This window comes from Strix aluco, chromosome 4 (genome assembly GCF_031877795.1).
Source record: "Strix aluco isolate bStrAlu1 chromosome 4, bStrAlu1.hap1, whole genome shotgun sequence".
Lineage (NCBI taxonomy): Eukaryota > Metazoa > Chordata > Aves > Strigiformes > Strigidae > Strix > Strix aluco.
The window spans coordinates 94,098,206-94,125,866 of NC_133934.1; the positions used below are offsets into that span (position 1 = coordinate 94,098,206).

Below are 27,661 nucleotides of genomic sequence, written 5' to 3' on the forward strand. Positions count from 1 at the left end.
AGAGGCCTAGGGAAACAGTTAGGGAGTCTTGGGGAAGCAAAGATACAAATGAAGCAAAACACAAGCAAAGCTTTCATATATCACAGTTTAGTCCTAATCAAGGACTGTCATGAATTTGTTTGTTTGAGCTCTTTCAAGTAAAATGTTTGAGTAGTTCAAATACAACTGAATCCTTGAGGATTTATCACCAGTGACTTTTGTCATTGTGTCACTCACCTGCCTTTGATTAAATCTTATTCTTCACAGCTAGGCTTTATAAATGAAAATGTTTTCACCTTACTGATCATCTTAATTTTTTCTATCACTAATAATTACATTAGGTGATATTTGTGCTTGTATGAAATGTTGTGTAAACCCCCCCTTCCCCCCCCACTTAGTTCTCTCCATGATGGAGACCATCCACTTTATGCTTTAATTTTCTATCTTCTAGCTAGTTTATATTCCAGGAGAAAATATCCTTCTTGCCCTATGACTATTTGCCTTCGAAGGGTCAATGATGTTATGATAACAGCAAAGTTAGCGAAAATAAGTCAGAAGTCAGGCAACACAGAAGAAAGGTGCAAACTGCATTCTTGTTTCTGGAGGTGTGGCAGCATGGGACAAGTCAAAGAGGTTTGTTCCTTATTAGAAACAACAGACGCACACCAGAGCAGCGTAGTAAGCCAGACTTTGTTCGTTCTGCTGCTTACTGAATGCTTGTTATCAAAGAATAAATAGGTTAATATTTGACTTTGGGGATGAGGCATTAATTTTCAAGAAGAGCTGAAACCAACTAGAAATTTAATACAGTGCTTTGTAGGAAAGGTTGCAGTAGCATTATTTTGCATTTTTCAAGAATTGCACATTGCCTGTTAGTAGTGATTTGTTCGTGTTGCCAAGGTCAGCTGATGCCTAGCAGTGCTGGGAGACTAAGGCACCTTCCTGGAAAAAAAGCCCTACTGATGATAAGCAAAGCAGCTGTGGGCTTTGATAACCCAACAAAGGGGTGGGGGGGGACAGGGACACAGCCTCAGTGGTGGTTAAATTTAATGCTATTTTAATGGTTAGCCATGATCACTTAAAGCCATCACTAAGAAGATGGTGTTGAATTAATACCTGTGGCAGGTGCAGTCATTTCAGCTGTACGATGGTAACCGACCCACTGGAGTGTGATGGTGGTAATGCAGGTGGAGCCCGTTGTCTGAAGGGGCAGTACTCCTAGGGCGCCGTCCTCCACTGCCCTTTGCGATGAGAACTGTAGGTCCTCCAGTAATGGATTTCCATTACTCTGCCTGGGAGGCGAGGCCTGTGATGGGATACTCAGTCACCTGGCATAGAAGGCCAGTGGATTGCTCTTGGCACCACAGTTAAACTAGCTTCTTGGGGGGACTTTCTTTGTGTTGATCAGGTCTGCTACAATTTTTGAAAGCTAAGTGCCATTCTTTGTCATACATGAGGTGGGAATTAAGCTCCTGTGTTGACCCTACCACATCTCTTTTCAGGAGATGATGACCTGGAGTAGGATGTACCTCAAGGATGGGGAAACTTTTCTAGGGCTCACACCTGATTTGAAAGGAGACTTTGGATCTTGAGGTGGAGCAGCTGCAGTTCAGGCACACACTCCTCCTTGCTGCACCTCTTAGTAGAGTTGTGATGTTCAGCAGTGGAGCAAGGTAGAGAGTTGTCTTAAAAACTATGGCTGCAGTTTTTTTGAGCCTACCCTCTTGTTAAAGCTGGAAAAAAACCAGCTATTGGGAAACATTGTTACCCAGTGTGTAATTACACTGGTGCTTGTGTGCTTTCTGCTCCACTGGATGGTGTGCAATTAGCCCTGGGTACTGCAACGTTCAACAGCCCACTACATGTCAGGCTGTCTTTAACTCTTTTGCCCTTGCAGCTTTGCAAGTCTTGAGCACAGGAATCCTCACCTAAATTTATATGTAGCCATGGCACAATGCTGAAATGTGATTTGTCCCATTGATTAAGTAGGCAGCGTGTGCAACACCCAACTTCTGAAGTGTATCTTGCGTGGCACCTCTCCCATCCTTCTTCCCTCACCTTGGAAGAGCCCGATTGGATGGCACTGCATTAGTCCTTTACTATTTATGTGGCCAGAGTAGCAAGCAGTGCTTTCATGCCATGATTTCACCTGCAAGATTCCTTTTGTGCCCAGGTGAATGGCAGAGGAGCTGTGAGTGCTCCTGGCGCAGTAGTTAGAAAGCCAGGTCTCTGCCTTCAAGTATTCATGAAGAACATGTGCTTCCTGGGGGGGTTGCAGTGCGCGGAGGGCTGCTGAGTTCTCTGTTGAATTCAGACAAGTGGGATAGAGATGAAGAGCAATACACAGGCCCTTTAAGAACAAATTGGCAAAAGAAGAGCTCAGTATTTAAATTTAGTGCAGACGAAGAGGGAAAAAATTCCCTACAGCATCTGGTTTATATTACTGCTCTCTGCTTCAGTAGAGGGTGTGTTTACAGTGAAGTTCTCCGGTGCGTAGTGAGGGGGGTGCTCAAGCTGTTCGTTTCTGGGGGACTGTGAGCTCAGGGTATGCCTTGCAGCTACCCCTATGTCCTTCCTTTGGCCTCCTTAACTAATCCCATCTCAGCTGTTGAGCAGAGCGGAGGGGTGCCCTGTTGGGTCCAAGGTGTCTGACCACAGCACTCTGTCTTTCAGGGCTTGCTGTCCTGGCTGCTTCCCGTTTTGCTCAGCCTAGAAATGGAGGCAAACAGTCCCCTGATTATGAGTTTATGAGCACAGATGACCAGTGGCTACCTCCAAAAACTATAAAACTGCTGATGCATCTGTGTCCTGGCTGTTTTAATGCTTTGAACAGAGCTGGTCACTTTTGACTTCTCTAAAGGCAAGGTTGAAGCTCAGCGTGGGAGGTGGAAAGAGCAGAAGGATGGCTGGGTTTTAGCTGTGGTGGAATTTCTCTTCTCTGTGTGTGTGTGTGTTTTCTGTATTAAAGCATGGTTTGTGGTCTCTGAGCAGTTTCAGCAGAGCTGAGCGCCAAAAGGAAACCTGAACATAGTAGCATTAGTGAAGTGAGCTGCTCATCACAAAGTGGTAGAGCTCTGCACAGGTAGTGCTCTGCACAGGACTGTGGTAACCTGTGCAAATGCTCCCTTCTACCGGTAGCTTGTGCATCCTGTAGTGTATCTCCTTCAGGACTGACTGCAGCTCCAGTCATGCATGCTGTAAAAGTACAGTTGTTGGACTCAGGAGCAAGCTCCTGTGCTCTGTTTGGCAGGCAGGGAGGTTAAAAATTCTCCTGAGTTAAGTAATAATATAGCTGTGTTGCAAGATTTCATCATATTCAAGGATAAAATACAAATTTTTTAGACCTAGAGCTGCAAAAAATAATTCCTAGCCCACAGGGCTAGTGATCATTTTAGTGTCTGCTATTTGAAACCTTTGGGAATAGATGCCCTGTGTGTCCATGCAGAAGAAAGAGGAATGGAAAATTCTGGATTTATGTTCATGTATAATACAGATTTTTTCATATGGTCATTCTCTCCAGCTACTGCTGGACTAAAGCCTGTTGCCACCACTGCCAGACTGAGATTAAAGCTCGTAACACAAATAAACTCTTCCCCCAGCTATTTTTGCAATTTCCTGTGTCCAAGAAAACACAAAACTAATCCCCACCTCCCCTTTTTCCTCCTCCTCCTGTCCCAGGACGAGTCAGAAGCAGTTCTCATCTTGCAGTTTTCATCATCCCTTCTTTTTAAACAGCAGCAAAGGCAAACAATTAATCTTTGCCTGACCCCATTCAGATCAGTTCCCCTCAACTATCAGTCATCCTTTATAACTGAATGCATGTCCCTACAGATGAATCAGAAGTTAAACCCTACCCTTGCCTCTCTGCCATAACTCTTCCTGCCAACCACTGTCTTTCGAACTGCTGTGTTCATTTCCCAGTGACCGTCTTCCTAGGGGCAGCCTGCTGTCAGTGGGGAGAAAATACCTTTTCTGCACTTAGGAACTGCACAGTTGATAGCAAAACTGGCAGCACCATGTGTGTCCTGTTCTCTTGATAATGCTTTGGGAAACACTGGTGCCTAGGGGGATGTTCAGCAATTACTCCAAAGGGGGCCAGTCCTTTTCAAACTGTTAAAATGTTCTGCGACCAAAAATACATATACTTTTAATTGTAGTATTACAGTTTTTTAGGTTTTGGGGGTTTTTTTTAGTGAAAAGTGTGTGTTTTCTGTGGGGGAAAGCAATACTGGGGTGATTTTGGTTTTGGTTTTTTGGTTTGTTGGGGGTTTTTTTCCAACAAAAAATGCCAGATATTGCAAATCCCAAAATCCCAATATTTTGGTCAGTTTCCTTTCCCTTCTACAAAGTACATTTGGGTATGCAGCTAATAGTTACAGTTGTATCTGTGGGGTGGTTTCCAAAGGGAATCGCAGTTCCCATGATTTGCACCTGTCAGACTCTTGTACCATCCTACTTGGTAGCTTTTTGTGGAAGATGCCTTTAAATGAGTTCTTGCACAGCAGAAGAAAAGGGAAGTGTGAGGCATCTGTACAGCTCCTGATAGACATCACAGCTCCACTGACAAAGCAAAATCCTGCAACTTGTGACAGAGTATTTCTATCATATGCACCCTTGCTGAAAACAGGTCCTTTTCTGTGGAGCAGGAAGAAGATGTCTCTGATTCACTCTAGCCAGTATCTCAAATTGACAGAGCTATCCTGAAAGTCGCTCACTTTTCTAAAAAGGGTGAAATTGCAGCTATTGATTGGGAACACTCTCTAGTAAGAATATAGCTCGTTAGGGTTGAAATGGAGCCTCAGAAAGGAAGGGAAAATCCTAACAAACTGTTAAGTAATGTAGAAATGTCTGAAAAAAAAATATTTTGACTTTGTTTCCAGTGGGATTTTACTCTTCTTTCATCTTCTGTCTTTCCTAAGATACTTGCATTAATGCACAGCATCTTGGGATATTTGGCATGGCAAGTAAGAATTGTTCCAATCGTCTTTCTTCCAGCTTAAAGCTGGTCAAAAAAAAGGTTATCTAGCTCTTTTTGTTGAAAATAGCTAAGACATCATTAACTCGGAGGTGTATTCATTTTCCTTGATGAAAATACCTGATTTTTCTCCTCAAATCTATCTTCCAGTCCCCTGCCCACCTGAAAGCTCCTCCTTAGAGAGGGAAAAGTTTTTCTTCTCTCATCCCTTAACTGGAAGTGCTGAGCTTTGGAAACAGTGCTAGCATTTTTATACCCAGTAAGATGCCTCCTCCTCTGGCCCACTGAAGAATGCACCTTTTATACCAATGGCCTTTCCTATAAATGGAAAGGCTCTGGGTATGTGCAGAGCACAGTGGAAAAAAAACCTAGTGCTGGCACTCAGCATCCAGTTTACATCATCCATCCTCTCTTGTGGTGAGCTCTTTGACCTCATCTCCTAGAAATGAGTGAATGCAAGAATGTGAACGTGTCTGTGGCTAGGGCTTAAATCACACTCTGTCCTCAGCCATTGGAGCTGCTGCAGCTCCAGCTCCTGCCTTCAGATTATTCATATGTTTTCTTGACTGCCCCGTGTGCCAAGTTAATTTCCCCAGCCAGATGCAATAGTGTGGTGTTACTAATCTAGGTTACATTTGGGCTTGTCGCATCTTTCCAGAGGGTGATCGAGAAGCAGAGGATGACTTTTACAGAAGGTGGTCCTGGGCTGGTCCCCACGTCCTCACCGGTCAATGGGGATGTCTGTTTGCCCAGGGCATCGATGCTGGGACTTATCTCCCCACTGTCCACTCGTGCTCTGTCTCTCAGAGAACATTGTTTGAAGCCTCCAGCTCTCTGTGGCGGAAAAGTAGAAACAGCAAACATTTCCTGATGGGCTGAACTGACTGGTGGCAGTGTTTTCCTCCCAGTTCTTTCTGCAGTGTGTTTTCCCCTATGTTCCCATAGGCTTTCCTGTCATCAGGACGGTGAAAATGTTGCTGCTAGGTTTAAAAAGAGATCAAATTTTTCCCATTAGTATCTGGCAAAGTGTTCTGCGTGTCTGCTTTTAAATAATGCAGCAGTTCCTTATGGCTTCTTTGGACTTGATTGGAGTCACCAGACTCTTTCTGTCGTTCTGCCACTGACCCCCACAGTGCAGGGCCTGATCCCAACCCCCTGCAGTCAGTGGAAACATTCTCCTTGGTAGCCTTTGGGTCAAGTCCAGAAAGTTTTCTGACTGTGTTTCCCAGGCTTTACCTAGGGCAGCTATTCTAACAGGCTCAACACCCTCCCAAAGTACTGCAGATCCCTGGTGTGTGTCTTTAAGCCTCAATTTCTTTTTTCCTTTTCATAAAAGTTTTGGAAAACTGGTCTGTAAAGCCATAGCACAAACTTTGTAAAGCATAAGGGATACCAATAGATACTAGCTCAGAGCTGCTGTGCTACTGAGAACTGAAACTGCCTTTGCTAATGGTTCAGGTTGAATAAAAGATCAAAGGGGAAAAAAAACCAAACTTGAATGTTTCTCTTTCCCTTTTAATCCTTGATATCAGTCCCACATCTGACTCCTTTAGAGAGAGTTTCTTGCTTTGATAAACTGCATAAACAGTTTCAAGACAAACAATTAAGGTCAAAATAGATTAAAAAATTTGAGGTTTTGGTCCTGAGATCAAGAAAGTCTTTAAAGACTACATCCCCTTAAAGTTAGGTCATATTCTGCTTAGATTCACAGTCTGGAGTCCTGGTAGCCATGGGCAGGGCCAAGGGAGCATGAGTTTGGAGCAAAGACAGCAGTGTGGGGGAAGCAGGCAAGTGCTGTGCTGTCCTCGGCCAGGTGTTATGTTAGGTGAGCCAGCATTGCCTCCATATCTCTTAAGTGCAGTTGCTGCTCTCTTGGGGTTTCTGAAACATTGAACCACAGTAGTCTGGAACAAAGCTCCTGCTGTAATTATCCCCTATCATAATTTTTAATCTTCAACTGCCTTTTTTTTCCGTACTTTGCTTTAAGATCTCCATCCTGGTCTGAACACATATGCTGGGAAGACCTGACTTGACCTCCCCTGCTTCTTTGTTCCACTGCAGAACTGAGCCTCAGTTCCTATGCTTGCTATGTACTAATCTTGGCAGGGGGGCTGTGCCCTGGACCCCTGGTACCTCTCCTACATTGGAAAGCCCTTGCCAAGCTGTGTTTTGCTACCACTGCTGTTTCTGGTACTTTGTCTCAGATACTCGGACACCCCTACACTGGTTTTCACTGTGCTGTCCAGGTGTACCCACAGACTTGGCACGGATCTCTCAAAGCACACCTCAGTACCAGTCAGGGTCATATATGGTGACTGAAGATACGAGATCCCATCACTTGCAGTGCACGTGGTGGTAAGGTGGTGGTAGAAGCTTGCAGCGGCATGCTGATGCCTTAGGGCCCATGAGGGTGCTCACTAATTAGACCACTCCTTGGGCTGCGATGCACACTGAGAAATAGCTTGTTACTCAGTGCTAGTGTAGACAGTTTAAATCCTGTTTTATCCTAGCTCTTAGATGACACATTCATGCTTCAGCAAGGAATGTGTCTTAAGATCCCAGAAAAGACCATCTTCATAATCTCACCACCCACAGTAGCTTCAGCACTTTCAGTATCCAATTAAAAATAAGTCACAATGCAATTCAATTTTAAATATGACTGTTACCTTAATAAATGCCCTTCCCAACAACCACAGGACACACAGACACTGATATATATGAATTTTTGGTGTTCCTAGCTGTTTCATTTGATGGGTATTTAAACTATAAGTGAAAACACCGTTGAACCTACAGCTGTGCAGATGTGTGTGCCCAGCTAAGAGTTACAGCCTGGGAGGAGAGATGCCTGTGGTCAACTCCTAGCAATTCACTGAGGATTTGATCATCCTGACACTGATTGTCTGTGCACTGTTGAGGGCCTGCAGGTTCAATGAGACATGTAGTGGATATGTTGGCAAGGTTGTGCCACAGTAAGGACCTACTTCTCCTCATGCGTGAGAAGGTGCAGCTCTCAGCACTATCCCGATTATCTGTGCTGGCTTCGTAGAGGTAACAGCAGTAAAAAGTGACAACTCCTGCTGCTCTGTGTAAATGAAAGGAGCACATCTACTTAGGGATAGGTAGAGGAGCAGCTCCACCTTTTCACTGTCTCTCTGTTGGTCTGTGTTGCAGATGGTGGGAGGGAGAGGAGGTGCCGGGGTGGTCACTGTTCAGAGTTCCTGAGGCTCAGTTCTGTATTTTGCCTTTTAGAAGACATTTACTGCTCACAGGGGTTAGCAGTGGGACTTTTTTTTGCAGCACCTTTATGTAAATAGTCAATATCTTGCCTACACCCAGATCAGTTAAAAACTTTCATCCAACGATAGATGTGACATTCCCTACTCTGACCTGACATTTCATTTCCCTCTAGAATGGCAGATGGATCTCTCATACAGCTGCCACATGGACTCTTAATTATCTTATGTCTGAGTAATGGCAACATCCTTTTTTTTCTGACCTCTGTGAAGCAATCCAATCACACTCACCCAAACATCTGCAGTGATAATTTTTGTCACCCATCACTTATAAACATGCCCTTCAGTTCATGTCTCTCCAGCAGCACCCCTTTCTTCACCTTGTTAAATATGAGGTACCTGTCTTTGCTTTCAAGGCCCCATGTTGTCTCTCTCGTTCTTCTTATCGCTCTGCTGTGAGATGTCAGTTCTCACCTCTGTCAGTCCCTGATGCCAACTGTCTTTCTGCTCATTACATTTTCAAACAAATGCTTTCTCGTTCTTGTTTGCCACCTCTCTCACTTAGGAGTAATCTGCTATAGACAACCACAGTTCTGTTGTTTCCCCTCCAATTAGGCTGCCAGCACCAACTGCGTGGACCAAGCCAGAGCAAATTGCACTGTGGCAGCAGGATGTAGCTTTTGAGAGCAAAGTGATGGCACCAAAATGTAACATGATGGCACCAAACATTGGAGAGCGTGAGGGAATCAGTCCTGTGGTCTTGCGTAGGAGGCTGCTGTTCAGACGCAGTTACATAGCTTATAGGGATTGTGAACTATTTGTTGTCAGATATGGTCAGTCCTTTTTTGGATTAAATCTCTTTAGTTTACAGTGATCTTGGTAAAGAATGTGACAAGAGGTAGGTTGTGGTTGTGCGGAGACCAATGCCAAGCACCCTGACAACACTGCCTCATTCTGAGATGCACTATCTCCACCCTCATCTCTGAGTCTTATATTGAAAGTGCTTTGGAGCACAGAGCAGCCCTTCACCCTGTGTTTATGTAGTCCCTAGCATAGTAAGATCCCTACCTATCTTCAGGGCCCTTACTTCTTTGGTAGTATGTATCCATCACAGTCATATTGTACCAGGAGCTATTTTCTTAGTTTTGGAAAATCCCGTATCGGGTGAATGATCTTAACAATTGCAGACCTTGTTCAGAAGGAACCCTCTGGAGCTGGGAGTAATGCATTTCACAGCTGCAAATGAGCATGAGAGCTCTGAGCATTGACAGCACATTGAGTCAGGGACAGTGCTGGTGGCCAAGGGGGCAAATGTATCTGAAAGTCTTATTTTCTTCCTGTACATTTTAGCTAAAAGTTTGTGTGACCAGTGATGGCAATGAAGCCCAAATATGTCCATGCCATGTAGCCTTCAGAAACTCTTGGATACAGGTATCCTTTCTGATTCCTTGCTCTTCAACAGGGAGCTCTCAGGCTTCTTGCCAAACACTGCTTTGGAGTCCCTTTCTCACTAGAAATGTAGCTATAGGTTCTTTAAGCCAGGACGCTTGCCATCATCCCTTAGAAAACCAGATTATTTCAAGTTTTTTCTGTCTTCCGGAGCTGCAGAATCACTAAAATTCTGTAGCCTGAAAAGCCCAGAGCAATGCTTTGTGCTAATTTTGCAGCATCCATACAGAGCAGTGGGCAAATACATGTTAAATTGTTTCAATTATTCAACCTGTTTACTTAGCTCTGTATTTAGAAAGCCTGGATAAATGAAGCTGTAACTTCCTCTTCCTCCCTTTCCCTTCACCAACAAAGTAAACAGCCAAAGAAGAGGCACAGAAAAAGCAACACTGTGAATTCTCCCAGGAGGCTGGAGGAAGCAGTCCCTTGGGACAGCAGCATGCAGGGTGGACACAAGGGCTCTGGGTAGTTGAAAATGTCTCTGAACCTACACTGCAGAAGGGCTTTCAGCCAAATAGCTCCTGCACTACTGGCTTTGTGGACTTAGTGTAAACTGATAGCCCCCCACCCCATGAGAGCAGAAGCACAAGACAAATCTTCAGCAGAGTGGTTGTGTTAATGTCTGTCTGCAGAGCAACGTGAATCCACTGGAGAGAGGGCACTTCCCTGCCCTGCTCCAAGTTGAAAAAAGTCCTGCACCATTGTCCTGTGCTCCCAGACAAGCCAGGGCTGGAGTGGATCTGCATGTCCTGATTTGTGTTACAGTGCCAGGCACTCTCTGTCTTTTTGCCCCCCAGCCTTTTCCTGGGACCAAGTGGGTGACACCTCACCATGAAGTTAGTACTGGGTCTGGAGTACTGAGAGAGTAAAAACTCTGAGAGAGTTTGGCTGGGTGGTGAGATGTAAAGTGCAGGCCTGCCATCAGGAACGTAAGGCTGCTCATGAAGGTTTTCATCCTGGTGTCCTGGCTCAGTTCTGTGCTGGATAGTTCAGCCCCCATGAATCGAACAGCCTTGCTTTCAGGGGTTTGCTGCCACTTTTCAGTCCATAAATAGTTGCATCCTAGTACTCAGTAAAATGATTTCTTTCTGTATATCTTCAAATGCTATAAAGCATTTGGGAAGCTCAGCATATAAAGTGCAGAGACAAGCTCTGTTTAATTTTTGTTATGAGAGAGCTTGAAGAAAGTTGACATTTATGAGCTGATTTCATAGGAGAGAGAAGAGCATAATGAGGAGTCTTGCTAGTCTGAGCTTCACAATAAGCTCTAAAAGATCATACTTCTAGCCAGTTAATCTCCTTGTACAGTTTTTCTGCATGGTTTTTGCATGTCTGAAGACTTCTTGTAAGTTCCTAGCTATTAGTGCTCTCTGGTAACTCTGGGATAAAGAGAGCTTGTACTTTACTGATCTGAAATGTCAGCCGACTCATTGATTTAATGGTCAGTAGCTTTTAAATGCCAAAACCAGATTCTTCCTGAAATGGTCTGTAGCAGAAATGGAGTTAAAGGCTCCAGAGGCACAAATGTAGAGAAGAGCAAATATTTACCCTGTGTTGGACAGGAAGCATGCTGGATTGAAATTTCTGCCCTTGCCACTTTAGCCTGTTGTTAGCTAATAAAAGGAATTGTTATGACTCCAAAGCAGTTAATACCACACCAGTGGAAAACCAGTGTGGAAGGACTCTGATGCTTTCATTTTTGTTCTGTCTTCCAGGAGAGGAGACTTAAAAATTGTGCAAGACACTGAGAACTCTATTCCACTGAGCAAAAATTAAAACTCCTACATGGAATTCACTTGTGCTTCTTGCTGTGCTGATTCTTTGCCATCATCCAAAAGGATAAATTGATTGTCAGGAGGGTTTATTTTCCCTATGCAGTGCTTCCTAGCTCCTCTGGACAAGGAGAGGCTTTGGTGGTGAACTCCATGTTCCCAGTGGGATCTAGCTTGGCTTGTGCAGTTACAGTTAGGGCTGGGGCTCTTAGCGTTGTTCTCCTCCTGAGCTGCAGAGATGGGTTTTGGGAAGTGGCTAAGAAGCAGTGACGGAGCTCTGTCTTTCTAACGTTGCAGGGGCTGTGCCCTGGAGTAGGGAAATGCAAGTAAACTTACAATTTACTTTTTCACCCTCAGTAATTCCTTACACAGCCACCAAATGGTTCTTTAGGTGGATGCTGGGAACACATAGTACAATGTAATGATACCTCCCATTTTCAGGACATAGTACTTCAGAAGCAGCGTGGGCTATATTTTGTCTTTCAGCCATGCTTGGAACTCAACAGCTGCAATTAAACCAGAACAGGACATTACCACTGATGCTAGTGCTACTAAACTCCTTTTGTGGAGGTGGCAAAATAGTGCTGCAAGTAACTAATGATTCCTTCTAAATACCCATTTAATTCCTTCAGCCTTTTGAAGAGAATTGACCAACTACATTGGAAAGCAAAGCTCTTCACTGTGCAGCATTGGTCTAGTTGACCAATGTATGGGTCCCCCTAGGGGTTTCCAGCACAAATCCAAAACATAGCCCCATACTGACTACTACGAAGAAAATTAACTCCACCCCAGCCAAACCCAGCACACCATCATACCTGTAATTCTTTAGAGGTCAGTTGCTGATTGAGTAACTCTTCAACACAAACCAAGCTCTTTGTACCACCCCTGTGGCCTGGAGAATGGGCTCGGAGAGTAAATGCTGAAAGGGTTTATCAAATGCCTTTCTTCTTTTCAAAATTGTTAGGTGGCTTCAAATGCAAAGCAACATGCAGTGGAGGTATTTCAGGTTAGAAGATGACATTGGATGGTATGGTAAATGCTGACTGATCTCTTAATTCAGGTTCAAACAAAAGGCACTCTGGACTTGCGATGAGGTTTGTGTAGAGGATCTCCAATCTCTAGAGCTCCTCTGCGGGGAGAGGACAGCCATTTGTTGAGCTTTTTTGGGCATCCTGGCAGACATCCAAATAAACCAAGAGGCATAGTATACAGAGGTGAGGGCTGTAGGGCTGCACTTCCTCCTCGTCGCAACTGAAAACCACTAATATAAATGTGTATAAAGCTTCTGTCACTTGCAGCCTGTGGGCAGAGAAACTGTTCAGTGGGACAGGAGACTGTGTTTTGGCTTATTTGATCACAGTTGTAGTTCATGAAGGGCCCTTTCAATGCCCAGCTTTCTTCACTAGGGTTGTTGGTGTGATCTGCCTTGTCCAGCCATGACCTTTCTTGTGCCAAGGTGTTGACAGCATCCAGGATTACTTTGTAATTACTCCCTAATTAACTGAGCACCTCCTTGTCAGCTTGTACCACAGCCTTGGGCAGGAAAAGAAGCTGCAACCAAGCCTGTCTTTTGAGTCTGTGTTGAGTGTGGGGAGGGTGACAAGCAGCCACCCACAAGACCCCAGCAATTCTTTCAAGTGTTTTAAGGTGTGAAAGGATGATTTGGAGAAGGGAGTGCCACAGAAGCTGTCAGGAAGCAATAGGACCAGGAAGGGGAAAAATCACATGAGACCTGGGGGTTAATGCCAGTAATGAATTCTAGTGCTGAGTGCAGGGAAACTTGGACTGGGTGGTTGAGATTTGTTTCATGGCCTGCCCAGCCTTTCAGTCCAAAACCATCTGATTAATAAGGTGTAATGATGGCCTAGTCTGTTCAAGAAGCAAGAGAGAGAGAGATTTGTGGTGACTGTGGGTTAGTATCATCCTTACTTAATACAGTATCTTCAGTGCTCAGACTACCAAGGTGGAAAGGATCCCATTTTGGGGCAGCTGGAACTGCCTTATTAGTAATTCTATTGCTTAAAAAAGCAGCGTGCAGCAGTTTTCTGCCTGTTCTTAATAAACTATTAGTTGTTATTAGGTAAGTGCCTCAGTCATTGTTCAAGATAACTTCATTTAAATTAAACTTCTTGCAGCATGGAACTGGCTGTAGAATTTGTTGCAAGAATTAGCAGATCTGTCTCAGCAGCCCTGTACCGTATGGCACTGCAGTAAGCAGGCGCCATGGAGAGTTTGCCCTCAGGGCTGGCAGGCAGGCAGTGCAGCCTGGCTGTGCAGTCAGGAGCCCAGGTGCACTCCCCTGAGCATGCAACTAGCAGAAGAGCAGCACTTGCAGCTGGGTAAATTGATTTTGTTTTCCAGCTGTGCATGATGTATTGTTTGAATTTTCTGCTTTCTTTTCTGGTGACTGGAAAGGGAGTCTTTCTGTCATTTTCTCCTACAACACTAGAAGAAAGCCTGAGCTAGTACCCGTAGCTTTCAGCCTGTTCAAGACCTCACTTTGCAGAGCACATGTGCAGACAGCATGAAACTGTGCTACTAGGCTGAGATTTGTGTGTGAGCAGCTCCATCCCCTTCTTAACATGAGCCAAACCTTTGTGGACACATCTCAACAGCAGATCTGTGTTGAAATACTTGCTTAAAATTCATCCCCCAACATAAACACAAGGAAGGAGGGTGCCTTGGTGGCTGGGAACACTGCCTCCCTTTGAGCACAGTGGTAGTGTTCTGGAGAGGCAGTGCTCCAGTGAATTCCTTCTTCGGTTGCTTAGACCAGACCTTTCTCCTGTTGGAAAGGAGGCAAGCGGCACTGCTCTGGCTCACTTACAGCTTCTCTGGGGCTGTTACACAAATATGGTGGTCTCTTGGCTGTCTCAGAAAGTTTACACTCACCCATGGAAAGCAGGGCTGTGTGGAAGAGTGATTTAGCAAGAAGAGAAGTAAAGAGCATCTGGAAAGGTCAGATAAAGCTGGAATGTCACTGTCATAGCCACAAATAGATAAAAGTGCCCATTTATTTTTTTAATATCTGTCAGTTATGTGGTTTTGGTAGCTTCGACATTTACATTGCTGAAACTGCTTAGCGACTGAAGTGCCTTATGGCTGTTTTCTTGCAGCAAAGAGCTCTCTAGATCTGTTCTCAGTGGTGTCACAGCACTGCTGCTTTCAAGGCAGAAGCATTCTTTAAAGTGTTGGCTTACTGTCCTGCTTCCCCAGGTTTCAGGAACATTGCCTCAGCCACTTTGTTACCAGAAAGGTACTGAATTCAGAAAGGACAGTCTGAAGAGAAAATGTTATTTGGTTGCAGGAACAAAAGCAAAAGTTTGAGAAGTGCAAAGAGTACCAGGGAGTGCGTGTGTGCATGCACGTGTAATACAGGGAGAACCAGAGGTAGGTTTGCAGTTGGCAGTACTGGGAGATGTCTGGAAGAAGATAGCTGAAGATGGTATCTCAGAGTTTTGGCTGCAGGACCTCCAGCAATCACCTGGCTCTTGTTTTCGGTTAACTTATGCCTGGGCAAGGGTTAATACAGTGAACTCTGAAGAAGCAGGGACTTTTCATGTGTTGTCAGAAAAAGGGTGTGTGTGCCTGTTAATATAGGTATACAGGTAGGCTTGTAGAGGTTACCCCAACAGTAAACCTGCCTCATGTGCTGAGGCAGCAGAACAGTTAATCATATTTGCTTGCTTTTAGTAACATTTGTTATTCTTTTTATTATCTGACAGGTTATATTGTGGTAGAATATGAAGGTCCTATTGTTCGTACAGCACACAAATAGCAAGAGTTGATCTCAGTGTCAGGGGTTTTGCTGATGAAGCTGGGGTATAAAAAAAAAGCTACAAATCATAGCTAGATGGGAGCAGGGGGTGCAGAGAGCAGTGATGAGAAATGCATGCATGTGCATGCAAACATACACAAAAATGCACATGTGTCCCTTCATTGGGCATCCTCCGTTGTGAACACTGAACAAGAGGCAGACCTGCAGGGGGGTCCTGGCAATCTGTTCTGTCCAAAGATAAAATTAAGAGTACAATATATGGAAAGATACAAGGGCCAAGAAATACAGCTCTGTTTGCACCTCTTGTGCAGTTACCATAGAAAATTTATGGTGTGAGATTTGTATAAAGAAAATCCAGTTGATGGTATGTTTTTGTGCTGCTATTTAACAGTAAGTAGTTTTCCAGATCGGTGAAATTTCTGTAAGCCTCAAGATTAACAGAGTATTTGTTTCCTCGTCTTTGGGATGGGGAGTTAGAGGTAAGCAGGAGGATAATGTCCAGGTTTCTGTGTCTGCAGGCACCAAGGAAGCACATCTGCTGCCTCAGAGCAGTGGTCTGAGCTCACGACTGAGGAGACCTTACTTCCCATGTGGCAGTGCATTTCTGCCCTCCGAACTGGGGTGCGTCTCACCTCACCCCACCAGACACAGGTGATTTGGTTTTGGGTTTTTTTTGTCTGGCTGCTCCCATGGTCAGGCCTGTGCTGGAAAGATGGCTGGCTGGTCTCAGCAGCCCTTTCCACTTTTGAAAGCTTGTTTGCTGGTGACAGGCAGCACAGCAGGGCTTAGCGGCCGCCCTGAGCTGAGCTGATTGCTACTGCTAGCTGTGACTCAGGGCGTGGGGAGGAGCGGCTGTGTTGCCCAGAAGGTGGATGGGGCGAGTGGGTGGTTTCAGTAGGTTTCCTAGAATAACAAAAAGGATCCTGTGTAGATGCGTGAAGCCAAGTCAGTAAAAACAAGACTGCCAAACAAGACTGCCAGGATTGCAAGACCCAACGGACAGCAAAAATTTCAGCTCTCCCTTCTTCTCTTGCTCCCTCTGACTTTTCTGCCACATTTCTCCAGCCTTCTCCTATCTGTCTGTTCCAATTTACTGCTTTGAAGTAAGAAGATATTTTACTCCTGTGCAGTATATGCAGCAGATGCAACATAAAGATGTTTTCTGATTATTATGTTTTGATGGATGCTGCTCTGGGTTGGTCTGTGAAGAATATAGTTTGTGAATCCCACTGCACTTATTAAAAGCATTCATAATCCTGCTTTCTTGTAAAATGGCCTAATGCATCCACATTGGGCTGCTGCTTGTTGCCTTTCCCACATGCTGTTGTGCTGCTTATGGTATTATGCTTACTGCAGCTCATGTAGGGCCTGAAGGGTGCCTTGACAAAATGTCTGGGAGTTGTCTAGTGGGGACTGTGTGTGCTCTGTCTGTTAAGTCTTCATGGTCTGTGTTGTGGAGGAGCTGAGGTGTCACCTCTGCTGCTGATGGCTAATGGCAATGTTTTGCGGAGTCATCTCACTTCAGCATGTCTGAGACTGTGATATGGTAGAGATGGATCCAGCAGAGAAGTTGGAGTGCTGGCTCCTGGACTTAGTTTTTCGCCAAGCCCTAGGTGACTCTTACAACAATAAAAGTACTCTCACTGATCTGATTATTCTGCCGGGCTTTATAATAATGCAAAGTTCAGAAGATTTGTAGTTTGCTTTTAATTTCATCTGTGTTTCTTAGAAATGTAGACCTGGTCACCCTCTTTCCTCCTCAAAACATGAAAAGAGATGCCCAGTTGAGCTATATTGGTATTATCCATGATTTCAAGCAGAACTTTCTGATCTGCTTTGGGCTGATGGAAAACAAAACTGAAATGGCTTCAGAGAAGTCATACAAGAAATAAAAGTGCAGCCTGGTGACCCGTGAGTTAGATCTCAGGCTTCCTCCTCAATTCAACATAGATTTTGTAATGTGGCCCAGGGCCAGTCCCTAGGTCTAGGTATCTTGCTCTGTCTGCTTTCCAGATATGAGAAGAAGGTTCATGGGTTTCCACAACCTTCCTGACATAACTCGCTCTCATACTTTGATATTTGATGATGATGTACCATTTGAAAACATCTCTGCTCTCATTTGCCCCTCTGGAGGAGTGAAAGAGCCTGGCTGCAAAAGGGAGCCAAATAAATGAACCTCTTCTCACATAATACAGTGCAGGCAGTGGAATGAAGAAAGTAGTGCTAAAAGGATGTACTTCAGGATAGAAGGCCCATTTTCAAATAAAACCACTCTTATTTGAAAAAAACACCACTTCTCTTTCTCAGGGGAATAACAATAAAAAGCAATAAAAGGTGCTTAATGACTCTACTCTTTTTTTTTTTTTTTTTTAAAAAAAAGGCTTCCAAATCTGGAAGGAAACCAGGCCATCTTGAAAAAAGAGATCCCAGACTTTCACAATACATGCATCCATCCAAAGGGCCATTGCCATGAAAGTATTTACAGCTGCACTGTTATCCCGCTCCATCCCACAGCCCCGGCGGAGAGCAAGGCCAGAGCACAGTGGTGGGAAGAGCAGCTGTTGAGCAACGCTTTTTCCAATAAAAGATTTGCTATGCTATTTGTAGTTGTGTAAGCATGAATGCGAGCAGGTTAGTAGAGGAAGCCTAGCTTCCAGACAAATAAGAGCAAGCCCTGATGCTCTTTGCCATTTGGGGTGATCTTTCTTTTGAAATTCTGTGCATGGTGTAAGCAGCAGTGAAGCATTTCTAAGTTTTTGGCATGCCATGCTTCAGTATCAGCCGAGTCCTTTCTGCTGCGGTTCCCCAACAGCCTAAGATGGCATGACTGCTGTGGTCCACTCCACCCTCTTGCTTTTGGCTCAAGTACGCCCAGTTTTCTCTTGCAGAGGCTTGTTAGACTCTGCTATTTGCCTGTGTGCACTACTGAGCAGAAGACTATCCTTACCAAAGAAAGTAAACAGTTCTTTGCTGAATTGGCTCAGGGAGCACATCTGGAAGATCCTTTCCTTGTGGTAGGACTGAGCTTTTGGAGCCGCTCATTTTTTGGAGTAACCTCACCCTTCTATTTAAAGAGTGATTGAGGGGTTATCAGTTTGTACAAAGGAAAGGGTTTACTTGGTGTCCTGTTCAAACACTGTGAAACACATTCATTAGCACTTGGACAAACTTGTCTGCCTTAAAAGAACTAGTTGCTACCATTTACTCTTCAAACAGTACTGTCAAACAGCTTCTGCATCTCCAGGTTGGGCTCTTTGATTCACCTATTTAAGACCATGCCACATTGAGGTATCTGAGGGGTTTTATATGTTTCTTGTGTTTTGACCGTTGAATGGTAGCACTTACTTTTCTCTTTCAGACCTGTTCACGTGGTGTTCTTTTGAGATAATACCTACTACCACATCTGTGGGATGAGATGGTTTCTTCCCTGTCAGTGCCCTGCATGCCCATTGTTCTGACAGATTGCAACCACAGAAAATGTGTCTTGTCATCAGTTGTGGTGAAAATCATTTCTCTCATATGAGAGATCCTCTTACCCTGATCACTTGAGGTCAGAAGGCATTTCCAAAAAGAGTTTTGTTTAGCCTGAATGCGGCTGGCTGTGTTGTAGTTTGGACCTCAGTCCCTCCCACACTTTGAACTCATATTATTACTACGGTGGTGGTGCATAATATCACTAATTACAGAGTGGCTGTGATTTCTATCATTGAAGTGACTGCAATGATCCTTCTGCCAGAGGCTCTCAAGTAGTGGGACTTTGGGACTGTGCTAGACAGTAGTGTCGCTAAGTAATGCTTACTTTTATCCTTTCTAGGACTTCCACTTATGCTGAGACAGGTGATAGCATCATTATTCAGAAAGCATTTATTCCCCCACATGAGGGGGGAGGGAAGGTGGGACAGTCATGCAAGCGAGGGAGGTCTGCTTAGCAGCGAGTTGGAGGCAGCAGGACAGACACCACTAGGGTGTGGTTTATGTGGCTGAGGAGCTCGGCACGCTGTCTCTCAGTGTCTGTCTAAAGGCTGCAGTGTTTGCTGGGGGTGGAGTAGACCAGAGGCGGTTGGCCATAGAAGAATGGTCTTTTTTTTTCTCAAGCACCTGTCTAGAGACAAGAAGATCTGGAATGCTGTTTTCAGTTCTCCTTCATATTATGTTAAGATGTGTCATCTAACACTACTGGAGTCCCTAGCATTCTGAGCATTTAGCATGCCTTAAAATTAGTTTCAAGGTATTCTAAACCAAACACAAAATGTAGGAGCGTCTCCAGAAAATCAGACATGCTGGAGCTGTGAAGTGACTGTCTCTCTGACTCCCTCTGTCATGGGAACACCCTGCAACTTCTTTGGATATTTAGGTACTAACACTTGTGCTCCACAAGGACAGTGGGTGGAAAGATAACCGGCATTTGAATCTGTGTCATGGTACCTAGCAGTACTGCTTTGGTTCTGAACTGTTTTTTGGCTTCTGGGAAGATTACTGACTGCTGCTTTTTTTTTCTTTCTTTCTTTCCTGTGTTTTAGACATTTACAGCATGGTGTAATTCTCACCTCCGCAAGGCTGGAACACAGATTGAGAACATAGAGGAAGATTTCAGGGATGGTCTTAAACTCATGTTACTTCTGGAAGTCATTTCAGGTGAGAGAGGTTCTGTGTGGTGCTCTCAAGTGTCCTGAGCATCTCTGCTCTGAAATCTGTCCTCCTCCTTTCTCGCAGAGCAGGGACAGCAAGGGCTGTAAATGCTGCAGATTTTGCTGGAGTATAAGAACAGCTGCTTTCTGATTCAGAACAAATTTCTCCCTAACGAGTATCTTGTCTCCAGCAGTGACCATTAATGTACTTTTGGAATGTACTCCAAGCCTCATGGCCTGTGCAGGCTGCCCATTGCATTCCTGCTCCTGCCTCTCAGCTTTCCTCTGCCCGTCAGGAATGCACAGCCTCCTGTGAAGGCTCAGGCAACGGCTCTTACTGCTTGGCAGGGCTGATGAAACAGCTCTGGGAAGAGTGTGGGAATGATGCACTGGCAAATCATACCAAAGCCGCATGACAGTGGGAATAGGATAGAAGTTATTGGAAGAGGAGAGTCAAACCAATAAATCTTCTGTGTCGTTCAGTTTCAGCTGTGACTGAAGTTTTTCCATTCTAGTTTCAATCTGAGCTCAGTGCTCAAGCCTTCAGGGGAAAAAAAAAATCCCAAAGAAAAGCAAAATCCAAGAAAACACAGTTTGAAATAAAAACAGTGGCATGAACAAGTTAGGTCAGATTTGTTTTCACTCTGTATCACAAATGTCCCACTACTTGACAGATATCTCCCTGGGATTATTTCATCTAAGCAGTAATTCCTATTGATGTGCTGATGAAATAAATACTTTAGTAAAGTATTGTGGGAGGCATCGAGGGGGGATAAGACTATATGTATGAAACTGGGGTTTTTATGCCCACAGACTTTCTTTTGATGGCTTTTGAGCCAGTAATAGCATCCCAATGACTTGCACTCCTGACCTCCTCCATATGTTTTCCAATAAAATCACCATGATAGAAACACTCAAACTGCCTTCCCTCTGCCTCTCCTTTCTTTTCCTTCCCTTCTCCTTTGCCAACTCCTGCAAAGATGCTGTCAGTATATGTGTTTTTCAAAATTTATGAATATAGGATAAAACCTCAGGAGTTTTGCCCATGCTAGTGGTTTGGAAGAATCAGAGTTCAAAATATTATCAGTGCACACACTGCTTCTGCAGTGCCTGTAAGAAACGAGGTAGCAGAGTCTTATTAGTTTATTTTCTGTTCCCTTGCAGAGGAGGGGCTGCAGCATGGAAGCTGTGGTAGATGGGCCTTGACGGCTTAGTTTCTAATCACTGAACTGGAAGATAAGGGAGAGAAGCATGAAGGGGAGGCTGGATGAGGCTCAGTGCTAAAGTGGGGGTTCTCATATCTCACGCTGTTTAATTTCCTTGCCTCATCTCCCACTCTTCCTCTCCTGTTGTCTCTTTGGGAGCCCACTGGCAGGGCCTGTCGGAACCTCTTCAGTTTAGGAAGAAGCTAACAGCTTCTGAGTACCCTGGTGGTGTGGGCACGGCATTTCCCCATCTGCTGTAGAGCAGCTCTGTGCCCGCAGCCTGGTGCTAGATGACCAGCAGGCAAAGGCATTGGGACCAGCTGTGGGCAGCATCCCACCAGAGGCTATGGTCCTTCACACACTAAGGATTGAGCATCCTTTCCTTAGAGCTGGCAGAAGCTAGAACCACAGTTTTCACAGGTACAGTGGCAAAAGAGGAGAAATCTAGCACAGTTGGTTTTTCCCTATTTCGTTTCCATCATTGACGGTTCCATTTCCAGTTGTGAGCCCTACTGCTCTTATGGAGCCTCCTTCCAGCTGCTGGCCCTGCTGGTAGCCCCTTTGGCCCATAGTTGGGGAAGCAGCAGCCCAGCCTGGGAGCAGTGTCGGGGTAAGGAGTCTCCTAGTTGGCAAGGGCTTGCCTCTATGTTCCTGCCATGGTTCCCACTGATCACCTGCCAAAAGGATGAGTCTCCGGATGGCTCTTAGGCCCCCAGTTCCAGCTCCTGGCCTTTCCTTTCAGCTCTTGGCTCACTCCACACCTTTCTCTTCCCACATTTTGGGGGACTGCAGAGCAGCTGACAGGAATTTGGTGTGGGCAGGGTTGCTCTATGGCAAGCTGATCTTTCCCTCTAACCCAGAGAGTGATGGCCATAAAAGCCTTCAGCCATGAGAGCACTGGGTTGGCCTGGCTAAGAGCTGCATGGACCACAGTGCCGCCTGTGCCTGGTTGCCCGGCCAGGGTGTGTGGGAGTGAGGGAGTGCCATCCTCCTCTGCCCCCACTGCAGCAGTGGCTGCTGCCACACTGCCATGGGAGGAAGGATGGAGCCTCCATCAGGGAAGCTGCTGGAGACCCTAGGGTGGGAGAGGCACTGTGCCACTGGGGCTGTGGGAGACCTGTTTCAGGGCAGACCCTCCTGTGTGTCCTTGGGGAGATGTTGCTGCCAGGCAGCTAGGGCAGGTAGGAAGCAGTTTTCCTATCCGACGCAACTTCCTAAAGCATGTGAAGCAGTGATGTTCTGCAAGAGGGAGAGCGCCTCAGTTTTACTCAGCCCTGTACCTTCTGGTGGTGAGCTGTGCTGCTGATGGGCTCCCTCCCAGCCCAGCCAGAGCATGTCAGTCCCCCAGCCACTGTGTGGTGGGGGAAGAAGCTCTATGAACAGTCCTGGGACCTCCTCATTGCAAATCTTCTCCCATTGGCCTCCGTGGTGGGAAGTAACAGTTGGGCCCTCCCTGCCCCCCAACTGCCCCAAAAGATACCCTTTCAATTTTCACCGCGTGCATTTCCTTCCCCTGACAAAACCCATTAAAAAAATAATACTACAAGACTGGAAAAGGCTAAGCTCATGTTTAGTACGTTTAAAATAAAGTTATAAGCTTGGGGGTTTTTTCCCCAAACAGAAGGAATGACTAATTGAAATTTTTCCTAAACAAATTTGCTGTAAACAACTTCTATGCCAACACTTCCTTGCACTGTTTGGCTTTTAAAGTACAGCCTTGGGCTAGTACATGAGAATTAGAGAATGGAAGTGAGTAGACCATTTTCATTTTCTCAGCTGGGTGAAGTACTGAGAAATAAAGCCATGATGCAAATAGCTGAAAGTAGAACATATTTCTAGCAGGCTTCCCTTTTAATAGTCTATGTAATTAATAATGTATGGCATGGAACCAGATGAAGCTTTTCTCTGGAAATCTAAATTTGTAATAAAGTCCAAGTCTGAAGGGAATAGCCATTGGGTTTTGGGACTTAAGTTCCCGCTCAAAAATTATTCTAAAACAAATATCCTATTGTGATATCTGAGAGAGGAAGACTGCAGTTTTGCAATCACCATCAATTGCTCGAGGATCGCATTGCTGTCAGAGGAAACAATCCTGCTCTCTCCAGCCCCAGGGAGAGCAGTTCAGATGCTCTCCCTTGTGTTGGCAATGCACATGCAGCCACAAGGTGAATTGGATCAGCTTGCTGTTCCAGTTGAAACCCAATCTCTTGTCTTTTTTTTTTTTTTTTTTTTTTTTTGCAAGGCTAGTTTACAGTCACATGAGCTGAAGAAAATGGTTATTTTTTAGCTGGCTCAATCCATTTGTTGACATTTGGCAACATAAGTCTGCTTAAGTCCATTGTGAAACTGTCACAAAAAATGCTTCCACTTTTATTTAGAATGACTAGCATTATCCAATGGAAAAAGAAAGCAATGTATCATGATGTGTACTTGAGGCTCCATTAAAGCAGAAGAGAGTTTTTTTCATCCTAGCATGGAGGTAGTACCATAAATAAATCTTTTTACTTAAATTATCAGACATCAGTGTTTCATTTTGAAAGTGAATCTGGTTTTATCCTTAAGCTTGAGAACTAATGACACCAGCCTACAGTAATCACTGAAACACTTTTAAAGGATTTTCATTTCCAGACTTTTTTTCTTTGTGCGGCATGGCTATGAGGATTATTTTTCTCCCTTCTAGCTTTTCTCACTCCTTTGTTAGGAAACAAGCCTTCCAGTTTTATTATGAAAAAGAGTTCTTTAAAAAGTACTTCTCTTTCTCACCCTTAAGCCTCAAATAAAGGTTTTGAGTCAGCTCGTGCTGACTTAAATATTCAGGTTCAAGATAAAGCAGGAGACTCTTGGAACTGAATAGGTCAGGTGAGTAATTACTTGCCTAGACTTGCCCATTTGATCTCTTTTAAATTATCTCATAACTTTTTTTTCAAAGTGCAAAACCTGCTTGCATTTTGTTTAGATCTTTTTTGTGTTCTGGAGCTTGTGATCTGAAAGTGGTTGTTCTGTTCATTTTTTGGTGTTGTGTGCCACGTACGTGTGGTTCCTGATGTCCCATCTAATTATATTTCTATCAGAGGTTTCTTTGAAAAGCCCACTTGTCTGTCCAAGCTTTAATTTGCTTACTCTGTGTGTTGGGATAGTGTTAGTAAAAGTAGTCTGTAAGCATAGTTACAGGCAGCCTATCAAGAAGGGCATGACTGCAGTTAATGCAACTCTCTCAAATAAATAAGGTCAAGGAAGTGCTTTTTCAAATCTTCCAGCTTTGTTCCAGTCAGGAGCTGGTGTTTGCCCTAAGTCTCATTCCTATGAGACTTACCTGCCCTTGCCTCAGAGCTAGGCTGCTTCCCTCTCTGCCTTACTGTAAACATTTAAAATGCATACCACTGGGTAAGAGACCATTGCATAGAGTTAACAATACATCAAATGTATAAGGGAAGGGAGCAGAGATGACAGTCCTTACAGTTATAAAGCCACTAGCCAAAGAAGTGATTTTATTTCCTGATACAGGTAGTTGTGGCTATTCAGTGAAGAGACTAGAGACATAGGAGGTCTGTATCCTGGCTGGGGAAAAGGAATACAAGATCACCCTCATATTTGACTGTAAGGAGCTCTAAGAGGGAGGGATTTGCTTTGTAAATTGGGTGTTGTAAATGCTGGAGGGGAGCTCCTCATCTGTCTTTCTGGGAGAGGGAAGTTTGTGCCGTTTCCAGGCATTGTTATCTGGGGTTAATGTTATGGAGGTTAGTTCCACTGCCTAGCTCAGTGTGATTTTGAAGGACCTTTTCACCTCTGATACAAACCTGCTGTGGAAAGGACTCGGTGCCAATGGTTCCTCTGTCATTAAACTATCAGGGATGCAACAAAAAGATACTTTTCTGTCTGATTCTTTCTGGGGGTGAGTGTGGGCTGTCCCGCATTCAGTAGCGAGAAAGGATACAGGGCGTCTACCCTCTGCCTGGCTGAGCAGCGGGAGTCACCAGCATGGGAAAACACCCACCAGGGAAGAAAGGGTTCAGAATTGTTTTCTAATACCTTTTGTTTTTTCTCTTTTCTTCTTAGGTGAACGTTTGGCTAAGCCTGAAAGAGGCAAAATGCGAGTGCACAAAATATCCAATGTGAACAAGGCCTTGGATTTCATTGCCAGCAAAGGAGTCAAACTGGTGTCTATTGGAGCAGAAGGTAAAGAAAACAGCTGATTTGTCTGGGCCCAAGCTGTGCTTAGCTGTTGCCTTTCTCTCACGACTGCATGTCGTTTCCCTTTGTGCCTCCCTAGCCCTACCATGTCCTTCTAGAATAAGCTGTGGAGGTAAAAAGGGGATTTATTAGGCCTTTAATCTGGATTTAAATCCCACCTTCACACCAAGCTACCAAACCTGATTCCTGCTTGGGTTTATTGGTCAGGTCCTCCTGCTTTTCTCCTACTTCTCATGAGTTAAGGAAAACATTGAGCAGTGGCAGAAACAGAGATTTTTTTTCTCAAATGAAGAAAAGTCTCAACTGAAGCAGAGCTGCTGCGAAAGAACCCCCCCATTGCTGCAGGACATGCCATGGGTCAAAGCTGAGTGCAGTCCCCAGCACAGGTCAAGGACTCCAGTTTTTAGGGCTTCCAGGCTTCTTGTTGTGTACCCCAGAAAGCTGGGTGCTCTGGCTGGAAGCCTGTGCATCATTATATAGAGACCATTGTGAGCAGCACTGGGGATGCCCTCAAGACAAACTTGCCGATCATGCAGACAACAGGGAGGATTTCTGCCTTTTTAGCAAAGGTGGTGAGTGTTTTGCAGGTATGTCACCTGAGATGCACAAGGGCTTGCGGGTTAGTAAGATAGTTTGCTCTTTTATAAACCTTAACAATTTGTCATCTTATCTGGATTGTGTTTTCATGACACTTGTTTTCCTCTGCTCTGGATCAGTGTATGAGTCCTGCCTATGGACTCATGTTGTCACTGTTGCTGTGGAGACACTCTGCTTCTGGGGTATTTCTAGGTTTGTCTTCACAGTGACCACAGAAAATGAGGGAGGTTTGTTATCTCCATCTTACAGATGGAAATATGCGGTTTCTCCGGGGAAACTCATGACAGAGCCAGGAAATGAGCCCATGATACAGTTCTGGATGAGCATTCCTCCTTCAGGAGAGTCATGGGGCTGCAGGGCTGAGCCCTGCCTGTTCTTAGCCCAGGAGGTCAGAGCAGTGTCGGCATGCTGTCCCCAATTTTGGCATTTCAGGCATGCTCTTGGGGACATCTCCAAGACACATGCCCTTCCTATGGTCCACTTGTTCTATGTCAGAGCAGGGAGAATACCTCAGCTGCTGCAGGTGCTTATGTTTGCCTTGGTAAGACCTTTACCTCAACGTACTGCTATAACTTTATGGAGGCTTTGGCACAATTTTAAACTAGTGTCCAGGAGCATTGCAGACACTTCTTTACCTAAGAGCAAAATACAAGAGATGAATGGCTCAATGATATTTATACTTTGCATGTAAAACTTTTCTTTCATTTTCTCAGCTTTTCCCAAGAAGCAACCTGACGGTGTTGCTGGGCCTGAATACTGTTTATGTAGCCTAAATGCATATCTAAGGACATTTGGTGCCTTTATAAAATAAACTGATGCATCCAGTTTCTGGTACAGTAGTCCATATCTATATGGGACTCTTCAAACTGGAAGTTGGACCTGGCACCAGAGGTCTTCTGCCTTAAGACAGCTCCTGGTGTCATTTGGGTCTCGGACTGAGACACCTATCTTCCCTGCTCTATTTTTTTTTTATGGTTCTGCTCTTCCTAGCACTAGTTTCCCTTTTCCTCTCCTTCCACTGGATTTTTCTTTTTTGATCTCTGCTCCTGAATCAGCTGTGACTGTACCCTCATTTGCAAGTAAAATGGTCTGTGACCAAAGATCTCCAGGGCCCTGTTATTCGGTATGGATTCATAGCAGTTACCCTGTTCAGAAATAGGCTGTGAGGTGCCATTTTGTGACAGAAGCCATGATTATATATCATGGTGGTGATATATCAGTCTGAATAGTGATCATGACCTCCCCTGCCAAATATTCCTGGCTCTCCTTTGTCCTGATGCCCATGCAGCTACATGGTGAACACATATGAGTTTCTTTATACTACCAATGGTAGCACAGCACTGAAGTTTGGACCAAGGTTAGCTTTGATTTTTATAGAGAGTGCTTGTGCCCATGCTGTGATGCCAGCTCAGGCCATGTAAGTGTGATCACAGCATGGGCTCCCCCACCCCAGTGGCTACCCATGCACCCAGTCCGAGCCCAGACCACTCTGATTGTCACCAGGAAACATCCCCTGCTGAAGGGCCTTCTGCCTGGTCCATCCAGGTGCTTGGTGTACAATGAATTACACATCAGCTATAAAATTGGACTTTTACTTTGAACAGCAGTTACTCTGTCCATGGAAGCTATTATAAACCTTCCTGGAGCATGAATTTTAAGGGCTTACTTTCAGACTTTAAGAAGACATCATGCAGCAGTGAAGTAGAAGATAAAAGGCAATGAGGCAGTCATAACACTGCACCAAGAAAATGAGCTGTAAATGCCTCAGTCAGGTTGGACTGATCTAGGAAACTTTCCAGGTGGCTTTTTTCCCAGAGGAGAAAACCACCATCCAGTGGCAGTGTGGTGGTACAA

The 27,661-nt window shown here is 44.7% G+C and overlaps 1 protein-coding gene across 8 annotated transcripts in view; it reads left to right on the forward strand.

Moving 5' to 3' along the window:
- Positions 1 to 27,661, forward strand: part of ACTN1 (actinin alpha 1) — a 92,762-nt gene that overhangs the window by 25,473 nt on the left and 39,628 nt on the right. For 7 of the 8 annotated variants that reach the window (XM_074824401.1, XM_074824393.1, XM_074824397.1 and 4 more), the window contains exons 2-3: positions 19,707 to 19,821; positions 25,076 to 25,195. In XM_074824401.1, the coding sequence (XP_074680502.1) occupies positions 19,707 to 19,821; positions 25,076 to 25,195 (235 nt within the window). Of the gene's footprint in view, positions 1 to 19,706; positions 19,822 to 25,075; positions 25,196 to 26,328; positions 26,349 to 27,661 lie in introns of those variants that run through there. The other variant, XM_074824400.1, reaches the window with a different exon arrangement.